The 21,430-nt window shown below is 36.4% G+C and overlaps 1 protein-coding gene across 3 annotated transcripts in view; it reads right to left on the bottom strand.

Moving 5' to 3' along the window:
• The window catches only part of CSMD3 (CUB and Sushi multiple domains 3), a 641,503-nt gene that overhangs the window by 74,004 nt on the left and 546,069 nt on the right, over positions 1-21,430 (bottom strand). For all 3 annotated transcript variants that reach the window (XM_021388208.1, XM_021388207.1, XM_021388206.1), the window contains 4 exons: positions 17,557-17,734; positions 13,428-13,573; positions 10,892-10,972; positions 9,640-9,753 (listed from right to left, as the gene is read on the bottom strand). In XM_021388208.1, coding sequence (XP_021243883.1) covers positions 9,640-9,753; positions 10,892-10,972; positions 13,428-13,573; positions 17,557-17,734 — 519 coding nt within the window. The remainder of the gene's footprint in view (positions 1-9,639; positions 9,754-10,891; positions 10,973-13,427; positions 13,574-17,556; positions 17,735-21,430) is intronic.

The raw sequence follows: 21,430 nt of genomic DNA on the forward strand, positions 1-21,430 counted from the left end.
TTCAAAGAAATTCTAAATAAAGATTAATCAATCCCTCCCACAATCTGTCTGTATGAAAGAAGGCAGCAAAAATCCTGAGGATCTCAATCAAAGTTCCAAGAATGCTAGTGTATCTAAAATGCACAATTCACTATTCAGACATGCTGCATTTGGTGTAGAAAATAATAATAACAAAAAACCCTCTTCAGATTGACATTTTGTTACTCACTACGACTAATGAAACGATAAGATTTGTGCTAATCCACCTATCTATCTTTTTGACTCATAGAAGCCTCAGAAAATGCTAGGTTATTGTATTATGTGCAATAAAAAAATACTTGAAATTTATTTTTCAACCTAATTTCCTTCCTATCTGCTATCAAATGGAGCAGCAAAGAGAGTTCTTATAATCAAAGCATTTGACCAGCAGTCAGTATGTTGGTGTTACATTCCTGAATAGCTACAGAATCTCAGGCTGACTCTTCTATTAAAAGCTGGTGCAACAGTGCACCATACAATTACAACGTTCTGAGCAAATAAATATCAGAAGAAAAAAAAAAAAAAAAGTTGTCTTTTGCCTCACTTAAAAAAATCACGGTATCACCCTGATGTACACACACCAGACTGCACTGAAAATAATGCCTCCTATTTTATTATGTTGACCCATGATGTCAGAAGCAGATGTTGGTGGTATTGCAGTAGAAGCTGAACCTTCCAGCCAATACTCCATTACATTTTATTGCCATGCAACAGATGGCAGCAGAGGGGCAGTCTGACAAAATAACGTCTGACATGGAAGTGTGTCTGAAGCAAAGGTGTGGAATTGAATTCTTCCACATGAAAAAAATTGCACCCACCAACATGCAACAATGTTTATTGAACACTTATGGAGACCAAAGACTAGATGTCAACACAGTGATTAAGTGCATAGTGTGCTTCAGCAGTGGCAAAAGAGGGAGTAGGTCACCTCTGCTAGTGCAGATTTTTATGAGCCCAGCATGCACGCTGTTGTTCACTGCTGGAAGAAAACATCATAGCTAATGGTGGTTATTATGTTGAAAAGTTTTGTATCTGAGAGCCGCCTTTGTATCTCTTGTAGTTTCCATGGAAACAAATAGGAGACATTACTTTTGTAGTGACCATGTAACTCATTATCCTTTTTTCATTGACCAGTTTTGTTTCAGTATATATGAACAACTGACTACAATTTGTTCAGAACTGAGCACTGCTTAACAGTAACCTTAAAATCTGTTTTTAATATTCACAGTTAGTACTGTGTTAGTACGGAGCCCCTGCAGTTAACAATAGTGTAATAGGATTGTATATTTCTCACGAACGCTCACAATATTATTGGGTTATTAAGAATGTAAATTGGCTTTTTACTGGAAGAAATGTCACTGGACTGTGGAAAGAGACAGAGGTCAAAGGAAAGCAGAAAAAGAGAGAGAAGGAGAGAGAACAATCTTCTTTCATAGATAGAACTCATGTTAAGAGAAATGAATTTCTTCATATATGAGGGCAAACATCTGCAGTAGAAGCCAGTGAAAGCAATAATAGCCTGTTTTACTGAATAATTAAGTCAAACTTGTCCCCTCACTCCCCTCCAGGTATTTCAAATAATTTCATTTTATTAATGAGAAACATAAGAACTGAAAAACTTAATTATGTTTTTTGAAAGTGAACTAGGTCATGGCTACTAAATCTCTAAATGATTGACGATTCTGCATTTTTGCTTATCCACTGAAAATTAGGTTTCTGCCTTTTCCCTTTTAACTTTGTACACAGGCTTTTTTTTTTTTTTTTTTTTTTTTTTTAATATATCTCTAAAGCATCATAAACACAGGCTTTTGTGGAGTAGAATTACAGCTCCAGGTCATTTAAAGTAAAATTTATTTTTCCCCTTGCTTCTATAGTGTGCGATTAAAGTGCAAGGTAATTGAGAATAAGACTGAATTTAAAATCAGCTCTCAACATGACAATTAATCTGGCTAAGATCAAAATATAGAAGGGGAAGGCAGGCTTCAGTCACCTGAGGTCATAGCTTTCTGTGCCTGTAAGTACATAAGTTGTACCTGTTTAGGATAAGAAGCAAGCTATTTTGTACTTGGAAGCCGTAGAGCCATTGTTTTCAATTCTGTTTATGCTCTGAACAATGAAATTTCTGCTGAAATTAGACATCTAAAAACTCCCTATGAAAAATGAAACAATGAACAAGTGCTTAGAAAGCACTTGTGAGTAGGACCTGTGTTTGATTTTCTTTGTCAGCTCATGCAGAGAAAGATCCCAAACTCTTCATCTAAGAAAATGTCTAGCATTTCAACTTCTTAGGTTGTGCTAATCAATTTTTCCTGCCTGTGCTGAGGTGAAAGTAACTAAGTAATCCTACATAGAGTATGTGCTGAAAGATGTGCCTCTGTCTGTAATTTCAGAATAGGAGATATCATACCTGTGTTTTACTGCTTTGATGCACTCAGCTACAGGGGAATCCTGTACTCTGAGTATCTTCATATAAGTACAAAGTCCAAGAGCTACAACTTGACCGAGACCTTTGTGCAGGCACATTAGCAAGAAAATAACCCATCAGTTGCATATAGTTTAGCATGAGGAAACTAATTGACTTACTAAAAACTGGAAGCCCCAATATTTTAAACCGGTGATATTCATGTAAACCATTCTGCTCTGCACTCGTGTGGTCTCGCCTCAACTCCTGTATGCAGTTTTGGGCACCATAACGTAAGAAGAACAACAAAAAAAAGGTTGGAGAGTGTCCAACAGAGGGCTACAAAAATGGTGAGGAGTCTGGAGACAGATGAGCAGTGGCTGAAGTCACTTGATTTTTTCAGGCTAGAGAAGAAGAGGATTAGGGTAGGTCTCATGATGGACTATGAGGGGAGTGGAGGAGCAAGTGCTGATCTCCTCCCTAGTGACAGCAATAGGACTCGTGGGAATGGCATGGAGCTGCATCAGAGGAGGGTCAGTTTGGGTATTAGGAAAAGGTTCTTGACCAAGAGGGTGGTTGGGCACTGGAACTCCCAAGGGCAGCAATCACAGCACCAAGCCTGATAGAGTTCAAGAAATATCAGGACAATGCTCTCTCAAATATGGTTTGATTTTTTAGTGGCCTTGTGAGGAATCAGGAGTTGGACTCAATAATCCTTGTGGGTCCGTTCCAACACAGTATATTCTATTATTTGATTATATATATTTTTAATGCTCATCTGTCACTTTCAAAATTAGTGTCTAACTGCCAAATTAAAAAAAATATTAATTTTTTTTAAAAAAGCTTTTTCTAATATTTTTGTGTGTTTCAGTTAAATAGAAATTGAGTAACACCTTCACTGCACATGAAAATAAACAAAACATACATGCCTAAAATCTGACTGTCAAATAATGGCGCTTGGGTAGTGGTAATATAGACTTTAGCTCAAAAAAATGAAAGAATGGACCATCTCAAGTTTTAAATGTGCATACATTTAACACATGTTGAGGGAGAGAGAGAAATAGCCAGAAGGAGAATTGTAGTCATCTGGTTGAACTAGTTTGTTTATAGCTAGTTTTGCTATCTCCACACAGTTCTGCTTTGCAGTATTTCAGAATCACTTTCTAAACACTGTTCATGAATTTGGTAAAGGACTTAAAGACCTAATTCTGCACAGTGGATTTCCTCTGGGAATCAGGTAGATAAATTATTTTATGAATCTACGCTAATGTAGCTGAGATATAGCTGCAAGTCTTAATTCAAGAATTTTCTCAAGGTCCTCTAATTATGATACAAAATACAATTTGAATCATCTTATTCTGAAGCGTTCATTTGATCTTGAAAGTAGAATCTAATTTCAAGGAGAACGGAGGACAAAGTTAGATGCTGTGTATGTGAAATACTCTATTTGACAAAAGAAGACGATAGGCACTTGAATAAGCTTGTGGAAGTTAGTGATAATTTTCTGATCTAATGAAGGAAATCTGCATGGATTTTAAGAAATATTTATGCAACTGATATACATCAGAGAAAAATTTGAGTCAATACAGTTTAAAATAATACTAAATCTGCTGTAAACTTATGTGTATGAAATAAAATCAGCAATAAAATTAGAAAAAAACATTTGCTTCAATATTTTTTTTCTAGCAGTACCTCATTACTGGCAAGTACATCTTTACTGCAGTATATTAGCTTCAAAACTAAATTATTTTTATTAATAACTATGATCATAACTGCTCATCAAATAAATTAATGAATGTTGAATGTGGGTATTGACTTAAGTACAAGTCAAGTTAAAAATTGAAGTAAAATTTAACCAAAGCTCACTTCACGCTTACTAAAGTGTCTATCACATGTACTAGGTTAAGGCAATATAAATTAATACTATAAAATCTAACATTAAAGTATATGCTCTGTCTGGTGAAAAAAATAAGTTGGAAAACTAGAATGAATATGAACCAACAGAAGACTAAGTTTAATGCTTGAGAATGACTTCTGTGTAAACAATTACAGTCTGCACAATTACAGTATGCTAGCTTATAAATAAACTAGTCATAATAAAATCATAAAAATATATATGTTTTAGGCATATAATTTTGTTGACTCTAGATTCCACAATGTTATCTATAGATCCAGGTTTGAATGTTTAAATTTAGCTTACATATTTCTAACTTTGAATTTACATTATATAACAGAAAACAAGAGCAAATTCTGTTGTTTCTTACTCTAGGTCACCAGTTTCAGTGGCCATTTTAAACATTTCTAATTAATTCTGTTGATGTTATGTATATATTATATTCAGAGTCTACCACCTCTGAAGATTATGTTAACCAGATTCAGTTTCAGAGGGAAATGATAAGAGCACTGATTTAGCATTTAATATTTAATCCAGTATTTAGCATTTATATGTGACAGAGAACAGATTAACTATAGTAACTGAGCATTCCTGAGATTTTGTCTTGGGTTTTGCAATGAATATAGACATGACTTCAGCAACACTTGCTGAGAGAATGCCTCTGGATCAGCACATATGTCTCTGTTTGTCCCATCTATTAATACAGCATTTCAGCATTTAAAGAAGTGCCTGGAGGTTCCTATTGTTTTCTACTCATTAAATGCTATGTGCTTACTGAGCGCGTGCTCAGTAAGCATTTTAATTTAAATTTTGGTGTTGGAAGCAATTCCTAGATGCAACTGTACATAAATAAATGCAGGAATTTTCAGAAAATACTAGTATTACTGAAATTTTTATTGAACCTCACAATTCAAGACCATTTTGCATTTTTAAGAACTAAATCTTTGGAATTATTTTGACTTTTATATTTTTTTTGAGAATAAATTAAGGGAAAATCATAGAATCATAGAATGCTTAGAGTTGGAAAGGACCTCTGAAGGCCATCTAGTCCAACTCCACTGCAGTGAACAGGGATATCCACAGCTACATCAGGTTGTCCAGGGCCTGATCCAGCCTTGCCTTGAAAGTCTTCAGGAATGGGGCATCAACCATATCACTGGGCAACCTGTTCCACTGCCTCACCACTCTCACTGTAAAAGACTTTTTCCTTATATCTAGAATCATAGAATCATAGAATCATAGAATTAGCTAGGTTGGAAAAGACCTACAAGATCACCTAGTCCAACCATCCACCTACCACCAACAACCCCACTAAACCATGTCTCCCAACGCTATATCTAAACGTTTCTTGAACATCTCTAGGAACGGTGACTCAACCACCTCCCTGGGCAGCCCGTTCCAGCGTCTGACCACTCTTTCAGAAAAGTAGTATTTCCTAATGTCCAGCCTAAATCTCCCCTGATGCAACTTGAAGCCATTCCCCCTCATCCTGTCACTAGTTACAAGAGAGAAGAGGCCAACCCCCAGCTCACTACAACCTCCCTTCAGGTAGTTATAGAGAGCGATGAGGTCTCCCCTGAGCCTCCTCTTCTCCAGACTGAACAATCCCAGCTCCCTCAGCCGCTCCTCATAAGGCCTGTGCTCCAGACCCCTCATCAGCTTCGTCGCCCTCCTCTGAACACGCTCCAAGGCCTCAATGTCCTTTTTACAGTGAGGGGCCCAAAACTGGACACAGTACTCGAGGTGGGGCCTCACTAGGGCTGAGTACAGAGGGAGAATGACTTCCCTACTCCTACTGGCAACACTATTTCTGATACAAGCCAGGATGCCATTGACCTTCTTGGCCACCTGGGCACACTGCTGGCTCATGCTCAGCCGAGCGTCGACTAATACCCCTAGGTCCATTTCCTCCATACAACTTTCCAGCCACTCTGCCCCAAGCCTGTAGCACTGCCTGGGGTTGTTGAGGCCAAAGTGCAGGACCCGGCACTTGGTCTTGTTGAACCTCATCCCGTTGGCTTCAGCGCAGAGATCCAGCCTGTCCAGATCTCTCTGTAGGGCCTCTCTACCCCCAGGCAGATCGACACTTCCTGCCAGCCTGGTGTCGTCTGCAAACTTACTGAGGGTGCTCTCACTGCCCTCATCCAGGTCATCAATAAAGACATTGAAGAGGACAGGCCCCAGCACCGACCCCTGGGGAACACCACTCGTGACCGGTCGCCAGCTGGATTTAACTCCATTAACCACCACTCTCTGGGCCCGGCCCTCTAGCCAGCTCCTTACCCAGAAAACGGTGTACCTGTCCAAGCCACAGGCTGCCAGTTTCTCCAGGAGAATACTGTGGGAGACAGTGTCAAAGGCTTTGCTGAAGTCTAGGTAGACCACATCAACAGCCTTTCCCTCATCCACCAGACGGGTCACTCGATCATACAAGGAGATCAGGTTGGTCAAGCAGGACCTGCCCTTCACAAAACCATGCTGGCTGGGCCTGATCCCCCGGTTGTCCTGCAAATGCCGCGTGATCTCCCTCAGGACAATCTGCTCCATAACCTGCCCCAGCACCGAGGTCAGGCTGACAGGCCTGTAGTTCCCTGGATCCTCCTTACGACCCTTCTTGTAGATGGGAGTCACATTGGCAAGTTTCCAGTCTTATCTAGCCTAAATCTACCTTCTTTGAGCTTGAAGCCATTTCCCCTAGCTCTATCACCACAGACCCTGCTAAAGAGTCTGCCCCCTTCTTTCCTGTAGCTTCCCTTTAGATACTGAAAGGTCGCTATTAGGTCACCTTGCAGCCTTCTCTTCTCCAGGCTGAACAGTCCCAGCTCTCTCAGCCTGCCCTCACAGGAGAGGTGTTCCACTCCCTGGATAATTTCTGTGGCCCTTCTCTGGATGTTCTCCAACAGGTCTTTGTCTCTCCTGTACTGAGGACATCAGGATGCAGTACTCCAAGTGAGGCCTTACCAGCACTGAGTAGAGGGGCAGGATCACCTCCCTCAATCTGCTGGACATGTTCCTTTTGATGCAACCCAGGATATGGTTGGCTTTCTAGGATGCAAGAACACACTGCTGGCTCATGTCCAGCTTCTCATCCACCTGTCCTCAATCCTTTCATCCCCCAGCTTGTACTGGTAATGAAGGTTACCTCAGCCCAGATGTAATACCTTGCATTTGGAATTATTGAACCTCATGAGGTTCATGTGGGCTCACTGCTCAAGCCTGTGTAGGCTTCTTTAAATTGAAATGTACAGTAGTTTATTCATCAGTAGTAGCTGACTCTTTCCATTTTCATGACTGAGGGAAAAGATTTATTTGTAGTCTTTTTAAGATTTGGGATTTTTCTAGTCACAGCTGAAAACTGAGTTAAACTGTCAGTTTTAGTGATAAATACTTACAATTTTTGTATATTATATATATGTTGTATATTATAATTAGTTATAATTGTTCTAAAAATGAATATACTGCAGTTTAAAATCATAAATTGTACACAAACTTTAAACTGCAGAAATGATGAATAGTCAAATACTACAGTTTTTCTTGCAAAAGTAATAGATACACTAAGAATTATCTTATTATTTCTAAATAAACCTTTGATCCTGTTTCCTAGATATGTTAATTATTTAAAATTGCTAGGAAAAAAAGAGTGCAAGCTCCAAAAATACTGTCAGTACTCTTCATTTCACATAAACTTTAATGGTTTGCATTTAGTTTGACTGATTTCTGGGGTGCATTAAAAGAAGTGTGGCCAGCAGGTCAAGGGAGGTGATTTTCCTCCTCTACCCTGCCCTCATCAGGCCTCACCTGGAGTATTGTGTCCAGTGGCTCCCCGGTACAAAAAAGACAGGGATCTCCTGGAGAGACTCTAGCAGAGGGCCATGAAGATGATAAAGGGCCTGGAGCATCTCCCCTGTGAGGAAAGACTGAGAAACCTGGGTCTGTTCAGCCTTGAGAAAAGAAGACTCAGAGGTGATCTTATTAGTGTTTATAAATATCTTAAGTGTGGGAGTCAAAGGCACATGGCCAACCTCTTTTCAGTGGTCTGCGGAGACAGGACAAGGGGAAATGGCCACAAACTGAAGCATAGGAAATTCCACACCAACATGCAAAGGAAAATCTTCACAGTGAGGGTGACAGAGCATTGCAATGGGCTGCCCAGGGAGGCTGTGTATTCTCCTTGTCTGGAGATGTTCAAGACCCGCCTGGACACCTACCTGCGCAGCCTGCCAGAGGGAGCCTGCTTTGGCAGGGGAGCTGGACTCAGTGATGTCTAGAGGTCCCTTCCAGCCCCTACAATTCTGTGATTCTGTGATTTGGAAAATTACTTTATTCTTTCAGGCTGCAGGAGATGACAGGGTATTAAGCACAGGAGTACTAGGATCATGAAGAAATACCACAACAATTAGCAGGATCCAAAATAGCTTTTATTTACATAAATTATACTGCTATGAGGCTGTTCTTTGTTCTGTTTTCTTTTTCTCTAAATGTCTTTATCATATAAGTTCATAACTTTATGTCCTTAGTTATTTTTCTGGAGCTAAATGGAAGAATTAGTATATAGGTACAAATATATATGTGTATGTATATGTACTCATCAATGTAAGATTTAAAAGAGATTTTGTTTTGTTTTGTTTTTTTTTTTGTTGTTGATTTTTTTAATAAATCATATGCAATGTCCATTAGCTCCTAATCAGTTCAATTCAAAAGAAAAAAATATTTTCTTCAAAAATCATAGATGATTTCTATTTCAGTGTAATAGATTAAATGTCAGCTTAATAAAGACTGGTTTAAACTGTGGTGCTACTGGTTTGCAAGACTGTAAGCTTGTCTCAACTTTAACATTAAGGTAGTGTTGTGTCTTTGTTCACAGTTTTCATTAAAATCTGGAAAACGTGAACTTACGTGCACACATCTCAATAGCATAAACACTATTTCTAATACACACTGAATAAAAATATTACACTAAAAACTGATAATGTTTTGATCTTGCTAATCCAAATCCATGCTATGTTTAGAATTTTTATGTTTATCAATTTAGTATTTTTTTAAATTTTCATATAAAATTTCCTAATATTATGTTTTTGAGACAAATAAATCATCTCGTTTCTAAAGTTTTAAATTTAAGGTCCCTCCAAATAATAATTTGTGATATTATTTTCACAACGTAAACCTTAAAACTCATCAAATGTGTTAAAAAATAGTGATGATTTTTTATTAATATTCACCATAACAAACAGTGATAATGTTGGAGTAACACCAAAAAGGTTGAAATATTTAAATTTTGCTATCTTACATAAAGATAAGCCAAAGAAAATGAAAACTGATAAAACACCTTGGCAAGTAGGTGGTGCTCCATCCATCTGAAGCCTTTCACCCAGCCGGCATGTCAGAATTTCATTACCAACCAATGTAAAGCCTGGTTGACACTGGTACCTTATTATGTCTCCTGTTTGACAAAAAAAAAACAAACAAAGAAAAAACAATACCATTAAACATTAATTATTTGGAACTTTTAGCTTTGAAAACATAATTGATTGGTGAAGTTTCTTGCTGTGCAACAATATTAGTCTGAGTTTAACTCATGTTGGGTGAACCATGTGTCCACAGAGCTTTAGGCAATATAATTATTGGGTGATCATTGTATCAAGACAGTAATTCATACAATCATGAGGGGAAAAAATAATGAGGAACTGGATTTTAGTTGATAGTTGATGGTGGGAATAAAAAATTGTCTTTTCTTGTTTAAGAAATGATTGATATAGCTTTATGAAGTCACAAAAATTAAAAAAAAAAAAAGTATCCCGGTAGTTCTTATTGGTCCAGTTTATAGAGAGGAAAAGAAAAAATACGTATGTTTGTTGTTTGTTAACAATTTAATAACTCAAATATTAGTACATATGAAGAAAAACATGGGTTGTGGGAAGGGGAAATTTGAGCAAAAATAGCTGGTGAGACATCTGATATCTAATCATGTAATCAAAAATTCTGATAATAATATTTAATATTATTAACTTGAAAGTCAGAATGTCATTCCCTTCTTCAGCTTTCCTAGTTTTTACAAATTTGGTGTTATCCTTCAGTTGTAGAACCTTAATGCTGGTGCAGAATATAATATTGTCTACAGATCTTCTTTGCATTTTTTTTTCATTTGCTTGTATGTTTTTAAAGTGGAAAATAAATCAATTAAAATTCAAATTAATAGCATCAATGATAATAAAAATAACATTTTTAATAGAAATTAATTTTATGTTTTTGATCTAGCACAACTGCATAGACATATACACAGGTATGCTTACACACACAAATGACTAAATGTTCTAAAATTACAGTATAAAACAATGCCTTATATTAAACATTATGAAAAAGGTACTATTTAATGAAGTTATTTGGAAGGGAGTTACTGTGATACTCAGATGTTATCTCTGAAACAGACAGCATCCAGGAAGTACAAGCAAGAGGAATGACTTCTTAAACTTTTTATTCTCAAATATGGTTACGGCATTCTGTAGTGCATCATTTGTTGTTGTTGTTGTTGTTTTGTTTTTAAACAAACATTTCTTTTATTTTCTTTCACATTACATTACCTATTTCAAACTCATCATCTTCAGTTAGAATTTCAGCATTTGGTATGTTTGTTGGAGGCTGGCAGATTCGAAGCTGATAGGCTATAAACAGAAATACACAAGCAGTTGACATTCCCATACTTATGCAATTAAAACAATCATGCATACGTAACTGAATTAATACGTTAACAGGATAAAAATAAACATCTGCTCATTTACTTTGTAGCTTTCAACAGACTCGAAAGGAAGGAACATATACGTTTCAGAATTAATTAAAAACTTGAAGTTGGATTTGCATTCTTAATTATTTATTTTTAAGGGTAAAGTTCTCTTCATAAATAACCTCAGAAGATTATACGTAGTTGCAAATTTTCTCTGTAAGCAATCACATCTGTAAAGCAAATGTTTTTGTGTTGTTCAATCTTTTCTTACTAAAGTTATCTACAGTACTACTGATACTACTATTGAATCTTTCCTCTCTTGAAGATATGTGATGAAGACAAGTTTTAGAATCCAAAATATTCTTTCCAGATGTAGCATAACTGATGATTAGAAGCATTTTGAGCATCAAATTTTGGAGAAAATTAATACTTGTGGAGCAGAGATGGATTATCCCATCTGCAGATGGAGAGTACTGATTTTGTTTTAAAACTTGTAAATTGAAGTGTCACTTTAAGTGATTTTCTGAGTTTTAACATATATAGTAACAGCCAAGTTAAAAAAAAAAGGTGAAAAAAATATATAAAACAAACAAAAAGAAGTGGGAAAGATATGCAGAAGCAAGAGCATCTCTCATAGCAAGGAAATGTCATCCATTTATGGCAGACAAAGATTCAGCTTCATTTATACATATCTTTGTTACATTCTGTTCATGGATCCTTTAGTAATTGAATGGGTCAAACTTAGGTCAATCAAAAATATTTATATTTTGTGCAGGCAAGATCATTTGTTGCTACAGAGTCACCCATATTTTATATCTTCCTACTTCATTCTTTTTACCTACTATTATATTATTATCTATATTATCAAGTCAGAAACCTAGCATCCTACCTTCAACTTATTTAAAAGAAAACACACCAAGCAAACTTGGAACAGCTGTCCTATTTGCATTTTTAATATATTTTTTTAAAATCACCAAATATTATTTTTCTCAAATGTCTCTCATTTAAGTATAGTTTTCAATTTAGAGACCACATTATCTGTTTTAAAAAAAATTCATTCCACTCTCCACCTCATTTTTATTGCTGTAAATTGTAAGGAGCTGATACAACAACAGACTCAAGGATAAAGAGAGATTTATTTATTCTGAAAACATCAATCCAAAAAGTATTCTAAGTTTCTTCATGAATAATCAGTGCTGTTCAGTTTGCATCTCTATTACGCTTCAGGGTCCACACTTGTGGAATGAATATTTACATAATAACAGAAAGAAACAAGTGAAAATAGAGCAAGTTTTCTATAGACTTTATGAACGGGTATGAGCATTTTTCCCTGTGTTTCCTCATATATTGTACATACCATGTAGTTTATCAATATATAGTAATATATATCAGTTCATTAGTATATATAAATTCTTATCTTGATGAAGGCAAAGTGTCAGTTTGTCCTTCTCAAATTGCAACATACAATTTAGGTGCTCAGATATGGAATCAAAATTGTGAAAACCCCTGTTCAACTCTACTGAAGTCTATCCACAAAAAAATTAAGTGATGTTACTGTTTTTATTATGGGATTTAAGCTTTTTGTGGATTTTTGTAGTGGTGTTTTTGTTGTTGTTGTTCACTTGCTTGTTTTTTGTTGTTGTTTTTTTTTTTACTTGTTTATTTTGTTATGCTTTGTTTTGTTTACATTAATGTTCACCTATTTCACCCAGTTCTTTTTAACTATATGTACCTTAGTCTTCATTCTGTCAAAAAGATGTTTTTACACAACCAAAATGTATTCAGGACCCAAAAGCACATTATTGTCTATACACTTTGCCTGGAATGGCCAATTCAACAAGCATTCAGAGTGTATCTAAAGGTACCCTTGTAATGATAGGAATCCATAGGAACGTGTTCTGTTCTACAAAAAGTAGAATTAGATACATTAGTATTTATCCATTTAGTCATTGAATCAGTTTTTAATTAAATGACAACTTAACTTTAACTACAGTATATAGTACACTATCTTGACACCTCTAGAACAAGACTACTGTCTTCAAAATACTTGAATATCGAAGAGAAATTGAATGTCCTCCACAAGCACTTAAATTGTATGAAAATTTAGAAGCATTAAGTAGAGAGAACATAAGAACCTTGAACTTGCATAGTCTTAATGCTCAAAAATCTTTTTTGCTCAAGTTTCTTCACAATGCCTTGTTTTTGCTTGACTATAAGTAGCTTTAAAATATTGGTTGAGAAAATATTGTTTTTTCATTATTTATGTTAGTCTTTCTTATGTTTTCCTTACTCTAATGGTGATCACTCACATTAATAATAGTAACTTTTTAGAAAAAATAATTCTATTACAGCAGTAATCAGTACAGGCACAAGAAAGTGCAATTTGTCATACTTACCATGATAACTAAGTACAAAGAAGCCACTAGTAGTAAAGTCACTGTGAAACTTGATCAGAATCTGATTGGAAGTACTGTAGACTGATTCTAGTGCAGTATTGCCACTAAATTGTCCAATTTGAGGAGAAGTTTGGTCTGGTCCATCCCTTAGAAAAACAGATACAGGAAGACTTGTTTGTCCAAATAATTTAATTTCTACACAGTTTATAAAGTAGTAGATCACTCTAAAAGGCACAAGTCATCTAAAACCAGATGAAATAGACATTAAATGCAGAAAGCCTTTTGATATTCCATATATGAACTGGAATAAAAGGGTTAATCATTTGGAAAGCAATCAAAATTTAGTGTAAAGCATGATCCTCCATTCAACCACCTCTTGGAAGTAATGTTATCTTTTTAAATAACAGAAACTTCAAAATTATTTTAGTTTGTGACTGTACTTCATCATCCTATCAACGTTCATGTTTCCATACCTATGCTTTCAAATGTTGATATTAGAAAATAAATAACACTAATACTACTTACTTCCTGCAGTCTTTTGAATTTGACCATTACTGGGAAAATTAACCAATGACTACAATTTAATTTTTAAAAAGACAATTAAGTTATATTGGCTTCTCTTAAAAGAAATAAAGAAAATGCTTATACTTTACTGCACAGAAGATTCCACTTGAATATGCAACTGTGCGTATATAAATGCATATTTCATTTATAATTTTTGTCTTAAAGGCATTACTTTTAGGAATTGTGAAATTTCAGAATTTTGTAACCTACCTTTCCCCCCCTAAAATTTAATGTTATAATGGTTCAGTTAAGCATTCATAAAAACATGTTAGCCAAAACTAAGTATGGCATGAATTTGACTATTCAATATCTCTAATCCTTACTCATGTACATAGGTTGCTTTGAAAGCAATGTCTCCTATTTATTTCCATGGAGACTACAACAGATACAAAAAGCACTATTTGATAGAACAAATTCTCAGTTACAAAACACTATTTTTCAACAGAGTCACCACCATTAGCTGTGCATTTTTGCCAGCAATGAACAAGAACCTACATGCTACTCTCATAAAAACTGCACGAGGCGAGGTGACTCACTGTCGTTGCCACTGCTGAAATGCACCACCCACTACTTCACTGTGTTCATATCCACTGTTTGGTCTCCATAAACATTCAGTAAGGGTTGGTGAAGGTCAGAAGGTACCATTTTTTCCTCATGGAGGAATTCAATTCCACACCTTTGCTTAATACGCACTTCCATGTCAGATGACATTCTGTGAGACTGCCCCTCTGCAACCATCTGTCACATCACAGAATCACAGAATTGTAGGAAGGGACCTCTAGAGATCATCGAGTCCAACATCCTTGCCAAAGCAGGCTCCCTACAGCAGGCTCCACAGGTAGGCATTCAGGCAGGTCTTGAATGTCTGTCTACAGAGAAGGAGAATACACAGCCTCCCTAGGCAGCCTGTTGCAAGACTCTGTCATCCTCACTGTGAAGAAGTTCTTACGCACATTTGTGTGGAACTTCCTATGCTTCAGTTTGTGGCCATTTCCCCTTGTTGTATCGCCATGCACCACTGAAAGAGTCTGGCCTTGTCCCTTTGCCTCCCACACCCTAGATATTTATAGACATTGATCAGATCCTCTCTGAGTCTTCTTTTCTCAAGGCTGAACAGACCCAGGTTTCTCAGTCTTTCCTCACAGGGGAGATGCTCCAGGCCCTTTATCCTCTTCGTGGCTCTCCGCTAGAGTCTCTCCAGGAGATCCCTGTCTTTTTTGTACCGGGGAGCCACTGGACACAATACTCCAGGTGAGGCCTGATGAGGGCAGGGTAGAGGAGGAGGATCACCTCCCTTGACCTGCTGGCCACGCTCTTTTTAATGCACCCCAGGATCTTGTTGGCCTTGGCCACCAGGGCACACTGCTGGCTCATGGTCAACTTGTCATCCACCAGGACCCCCAGGTCTCTCTCTGCAGAGCTCCTCTCCAGCAGGTCATGCCCCAGTGTGAACTGGTGCATGAGGTTATTCCTCCCTAGGTGCAAGACTCTATGCTTGCTTTTGTTAAACCTCATCTGGTTTCTCTCTGCCCAACTCTCCAGGCAGACCAGGTCTTGCTGAATGGCAGCACAGACTTCTAACATGTCAGCCATTCCTCCCAGCTTCGTATCATCAGCCAACTTGCTGAGGGTGGACACTATCCCGTCATCAAGGTAATTTATGAAGATGTTGAACAAGACAGGACCCAGCACTGACCTCTGAGGAACAGTTAAATACAGGCTTCACATGGCAACAAAATGAAGTGGGATAGTGGTGGGAAGGTTCAGCTCCTATTGTCATACCACCAGTACCTGCTTCTAACACTGTGGGCCAACATAATAAAACAGGAGGCATTACTTTTGGAGGAGCCCTTCTATATTACAAATGTGGAATCAAGTTATGAAGACTAATAGACTTACACATTGTCTGATTTGAGGAATCATTTGAATGATGGATAAATTGTATTTTTTTTCCACTAGAAACACTGCTATTAAAATTTCTGTAAATACATAATATCACTGAATTTGCTTACCCTATTTAATTATAGAATACTGCTTATGCAACTTTAGAAATCACATATAGGTAACAACATACACAATATAGACATAAACATCCTAATAGATGCTTTACCTTCAGGACATACTCCTAAAATTTTTGTTAACTGAAATAGGATAGAAAATGTATGAAAAAAAAATCATCAAAGACCACATAAGGAAATAAAACTGAGGTTTTACCTTCATCATGGGATACACACAATTAAATTTATTGTAAGAAATAAGTTTATAATGCAGCTAGGAATATAACTGAAAGCACATGAAATCACTTGGTACAAAGGAAGAGACAAGCGGGAGGAGCACTGAAAGTGGACAGTAGTGCTCTATCTTGTGTAGATGAAATACAGAAAGGATGTCTGCATGTCTGCAAGCACACAGAGACATAACTAAATTCAGGAAAGATTCTGAAATTCATTCTTCAAGTAAGGAAGAGTTAAAAGTATTCAAAATTACCTGAGTTTTATCAGAACAATATTCTTTGTACATATTCAGATGTAATTTTTATTAGAATTCAAAGCAAAGCAGGCAAATATTTCAGATGCAGGACAAGGCAGTTTGTTGTACACAAGATGAAAAACAAACTAACACCTACATAAATGATCTCAACAATGAAGACAACTAGTTAACATTTAGGAAATTATGAATGAAAACCTGAGGTCTATAGGAATTTATATGAGGACAAATTAATATTTCTGTGCAACAGAAACACTAAATCAATAACAAATACTCCAGATTACCTCTCACTGTTCTGACTAAAAAATTACTCTCTCAGTCTGTGAATTATTGTTTAAGGCAAGCTTCCAAAGGTCTTAACCACTGTTGAAATATCTAAGGGACTCACTGATATAGTTTCATGATTACTACAGGAGTTGTTCCTCTAGATTATAGCCTCCTGCCTTTACCAACTTTTCAACCAAGGACAATGTGGGCTTCAATAACTGAAAAGATTCATGATAAACATGGATTCAGAATATAGAAAATATAGAGAGAATATAAAGAGAATATAGACAATACATAGATTCAATATAGAGAGAATAAAGATTATTTACAGCTATAGTTAGCTAAGCTCTTTTTGTCATAGCCAAATAAAGTCTTGCCTTTTATGTTCTCTTAAATAGTTTGAAAGAAGCCAACATGGAAGATATGAAGAAAATGTTACTCTAAAATGGCCTAATACACAGTAGCAACTGCTCATTTGCACTTTTTTTTTTTTTTTTGAAGTACGACTTCACTTTCAGAATCTGAATACAGCATACTTCTATACACTATTCTTGACCAAAAAATCTACAAGGCAAACTGTTACTGGCAATCCACAGTTTCTGAATTCTTAACAAGAGAGGCTATGCAACTTCATGCCCACTAATATCTAGAAAGAATGGTACACTGGAAAACATGGGTTAGGGCAAATCACTCAGACAGAACACCAGTGTCAAGGGAGAAATTATAAAACCATAATTATACTAATTTTAATTCATACTTTGTTTTGTAGTGTCACGTGAAGATCAAATAAAAGCCAGAAATGATTCCTTACCAGACAGTTATGAAATCATATATTGGCTCTGTCTGGAGAACTGTGAAATTGATGTAGATTCCATTCCCAGGTGGTACTCTTACAAGCCAGAAGCAGTCTTGAAAGTTCGGATACTCATCAGGATATCCTGGAGAATATATGGTGCCATTCATTGCAGTTATATTTCCTCCACAGAGAGCTACAGAAAAGGTATTTGTTTTCAGAAATATTAGACAAATTTTGCATTCTTCTTAGATCATGTGAAAGTTATAAACACATTTGGAATACTGTAAACACTATAACACCACTGTAGCGTATATCAAAAAGATTTTACTGAGCTCTTTGCAGAGAATAAAAGATCTATTTTTTATATTATTAGTCAAATGGAAATTAAAATGATAAGCAATTCCAAAGTCATAAATACTCCTGGATCTGGAACTAAACTCAGACACTGGGTTAAGCTATTCCCCACACAAGTAAAACAAAATGAACAACGTTTTTATAAATTTGTGTAAATGACAGCTACAAATTAGCATGAATGAATGAATGATTTTTATTTATTACCGCAAGAATGTAGCCACTCAAAATTATCAGGTGAAAGAAGAGATAGGATAAGCTGACTGAGATGTCTGGGAAAAACTAGAGAGGAATTTGGAAAATAAAATATTGTGTGTCACAGTATAAAAAAGAATTTAGAATTTCCTGATATAAATTCTGAGGAAAAAAAATTAGTCCTTTCTGAAATTCTTCTTGAAATGCATTATTTTTAGATATCATACAGTACAAAATTGACCATACAGCTTTTGGACTTCCTAAACTCTGCATTTCAGGAACACTATTCATCAAAACTATACAATTTTCTCCACAGAGTCCCTCCTCACTCCAAAAAGAGGTTACCATGGAATGGTAACCCAAATTCCAGAAAATATGCTTAAGAATGTCAAACCACAGAATAAGGGTTTGGAAATAAAGGTTTGTCTGTGGTAGTTCATCTCTCTCCCAGCTGCTGTTGTATAGCAGGTTTTCTTTTCCTTAACCATGCTCTCACAGAGGTGCAACCCACATGGGTCATTGGCTCAGATTTGTCCATCTGCAGGTCCCTTTTAAAGCTGACTGCAATTGGCTCTGACATGGTGTGATGGCATGCTCCCCCTCTGCTTTCAACGCCTTAGATAAGAGACAGTCTTCCTAAATACTATGAGTCAAACATCTTAATCCATAAGTAGTGAGAAAGCCTCTTGAGCTCTAATCCTCATAGAAAGATTGTATGGGATCTCTTCAATTCCTTCTAAATATTGTGAAATTTGAGTGACTATAGTCACAAGGTGGCTTATGTGGAATAATTATTGAAGGTGACTTATTGAGACATCCACCTCTTAAGAGAAAACCCCAGGGTGGAATATGATGAATATGCAGGAGTCTGTTCCATGATAGTTCCTTAAACAACACAAACCTCCAACCTCACATTGCAGTAACACCAGGGGAGCTTGGTATGCTGACTCTAAGAGATACAGTACAAAGGGTGGAGCAGAGCGTAAACACCATGACCACGCTCTCTGATAACATCACAGGGATGGGAACTTGATGGTACTATGGAACTGATAAACTTCATAGTTGTTACCCTGGGTTAGCAGTTTTCCTTTTTTTTCTGTCACAGGATTTGCAAAAAAGATATATATGACTACAGCAACTCAAGTTGCACCTGGAAGTAAGAAAGCAGTATAAAAATGACTTAAGAGAGGAGGAAATCTGGGGGAGATACCATTGCAGACAGGTCAAGAGGACATCACTGACTTCTGGGACCAACAGGCTGAGCCTCTCTTCCACTGCCATAGGGATACCTCGATTATACTGAGGACTTCCACAGGAAACTTAGAAATCTCTATAGAATTATTCCTTAATTCAATGTGTTTGTAGTCAGTTGCATTATTTACATTCTTGGTACTTGCAAGTGCTCTGCAGACAATGTATTTAATTGAGTCAATCCAAAAGAATATATAACCTCTTGCTTCAACAACGAATGCTGTTCTTTAAACTAGCCATAGAGTTCTCACTGGGTGTGGGCTAACTCCTTAAGGGTGACTGTAAGAGTCAGGCAAACGTGACCAGAGCTGTAGAGCAGAACTGGGTATTGACCCTTTTAACACAACACATGGGGCAGCTTCTGACTTTTCTGATCACTCCTGTATCTCTCTCTGCTAACAAAATTGTGACAGGTAACAACAATATATTGATATAGATTAATTGTGCATTTTTGTGTATTTATGTAAAGCATGTGTATTTATGTAAAGCATGTATTATGGCTTACAGATACCAACTTTGATTCTGAACTGTAGGGTAAAAAGACTTTCAGTTTCACACCCCACCTGGTATACTAATCTTATTCAGCTTTTAGCTTCTCAAGGTTTTTTGAGTAATGCTGACAAAATTGATTTTGCAGCCAGGTCTTAGGGGAGTGAAGACATGGGCTGATGACTGTCAGCAATGAGATTTCTTGGAAGAGGAGAGGGAACAGGGATGAAAGTGAGAAAGACAAGTTAAGAAGGGTCAAAGAGGATTAGCTGGTGCTGAGCACAGGCTACATGAATTTCAGGGGAATAAAGATGCAAAACTATTCAAACAGGAAGGATATTTAGTCACAGTTGATTCAGACAGTCTGCTTCAGCATATGCTATAGCATATGCAGCCTTAGAATAAAGATACTAAAGCAAACACAAATTTTAAACATATTGTACATCTCTACTATTAGTCATATATAGGTACATAAACTTCAATTTTATGCTTTTGAACATGAGAACTTTACCTCAGACCAAAACATGTACAACTAATAGATACCTAATTATCTTTTTCTTTCACAAATAATGAAATATATATTTGTAGCATGCAAAAATGTCAAATACTGCAGTAAATATTTATACCAAAACAAACAAATAACAAGTAACTTGAAATTTCTTGAAGATCTAAGTAATGTTAGCCCTCTGTAATCATGCAACACAAATTAGAGCCTCATTATCAGCTATCACTTGGACTTTTATCTGTTTCTTCTCTTATCACATTAAGTAGAAGCAATGAACTTCTAGCCAATGCCAAGGAAGTTCATCAGAGGTGACAATCAGCACAGCAATACACTTTGAGGTAGCTTAGAATTACTGATTCAGGTAAGGTAATTCAAAGAAACCCAGTCACTCCATTTCGGTAAGTGATTTGTCTTGATTCTGAGTCACAGAAAATACAGCAAGAACTAACTAATAATGAAAAGCTAAGCTGTTTAGCAGTTAAGACATGAACCATTACTATTCCCTTAGGATCCAGAAAATGAAGGTTGAAACTCATTTGTGATTAATTAACTTCTTAGCCTTTCAAAAGACAAACTGTGTAGATGTCATCTCTCTTTTGTATGATGAGGTTTCTCCCTCTGAATTCAGTGTCAGATAGGTCTTAATTTAGCTACCACGTCTCCCAGAAATGCCTATGGCTCACTGCCTTATGAAGGATCTTTGAGTAATGAAGCTTCTAATTTAAATACAAAATTTTAGGCAGATGATTCAGAATACAATGAAGAAATTCAGATACTACTAATAATAGTAATGCACTATGATACATTATTATCGTTATTGCTATTTTTATTGCTATTGTTATTATCATTACTGCTATTATTTACAGACATTCCTCTTTAATTTACTCAGCATTTTAAGTAGCATTCTCAATGCTGAGCTTTTTCCATTCAACATACAGAGACATTAGGCCTTTATCCTGAGTACCTCCAGAAACTGTGAGGGGTCTTTCTGGCATATGAAAGTAAATGCTTACCACCTTATACTGGTCTCATCTTTGTGGAAACCTCAGTTTATACATATCAATAAATTTACAGTCAATAATAACTAAATATGTTTGG

Source organism: Numida meleagris, chromosome 2 (genome assembly GCF_002078875.1).
Source record: "Numida meleagris isolate 19003 breed g44 Domestic line chromosome 2, NumMel1.0, whole genome shotgun sequence".
In the NCBI taxonomy this organism is placed as follows: domain Eukaryota; kingdom Metazoa; phylum Chordata; class Aves; order Galliformes; family Numididae; genus Numida; species Numida meleagris.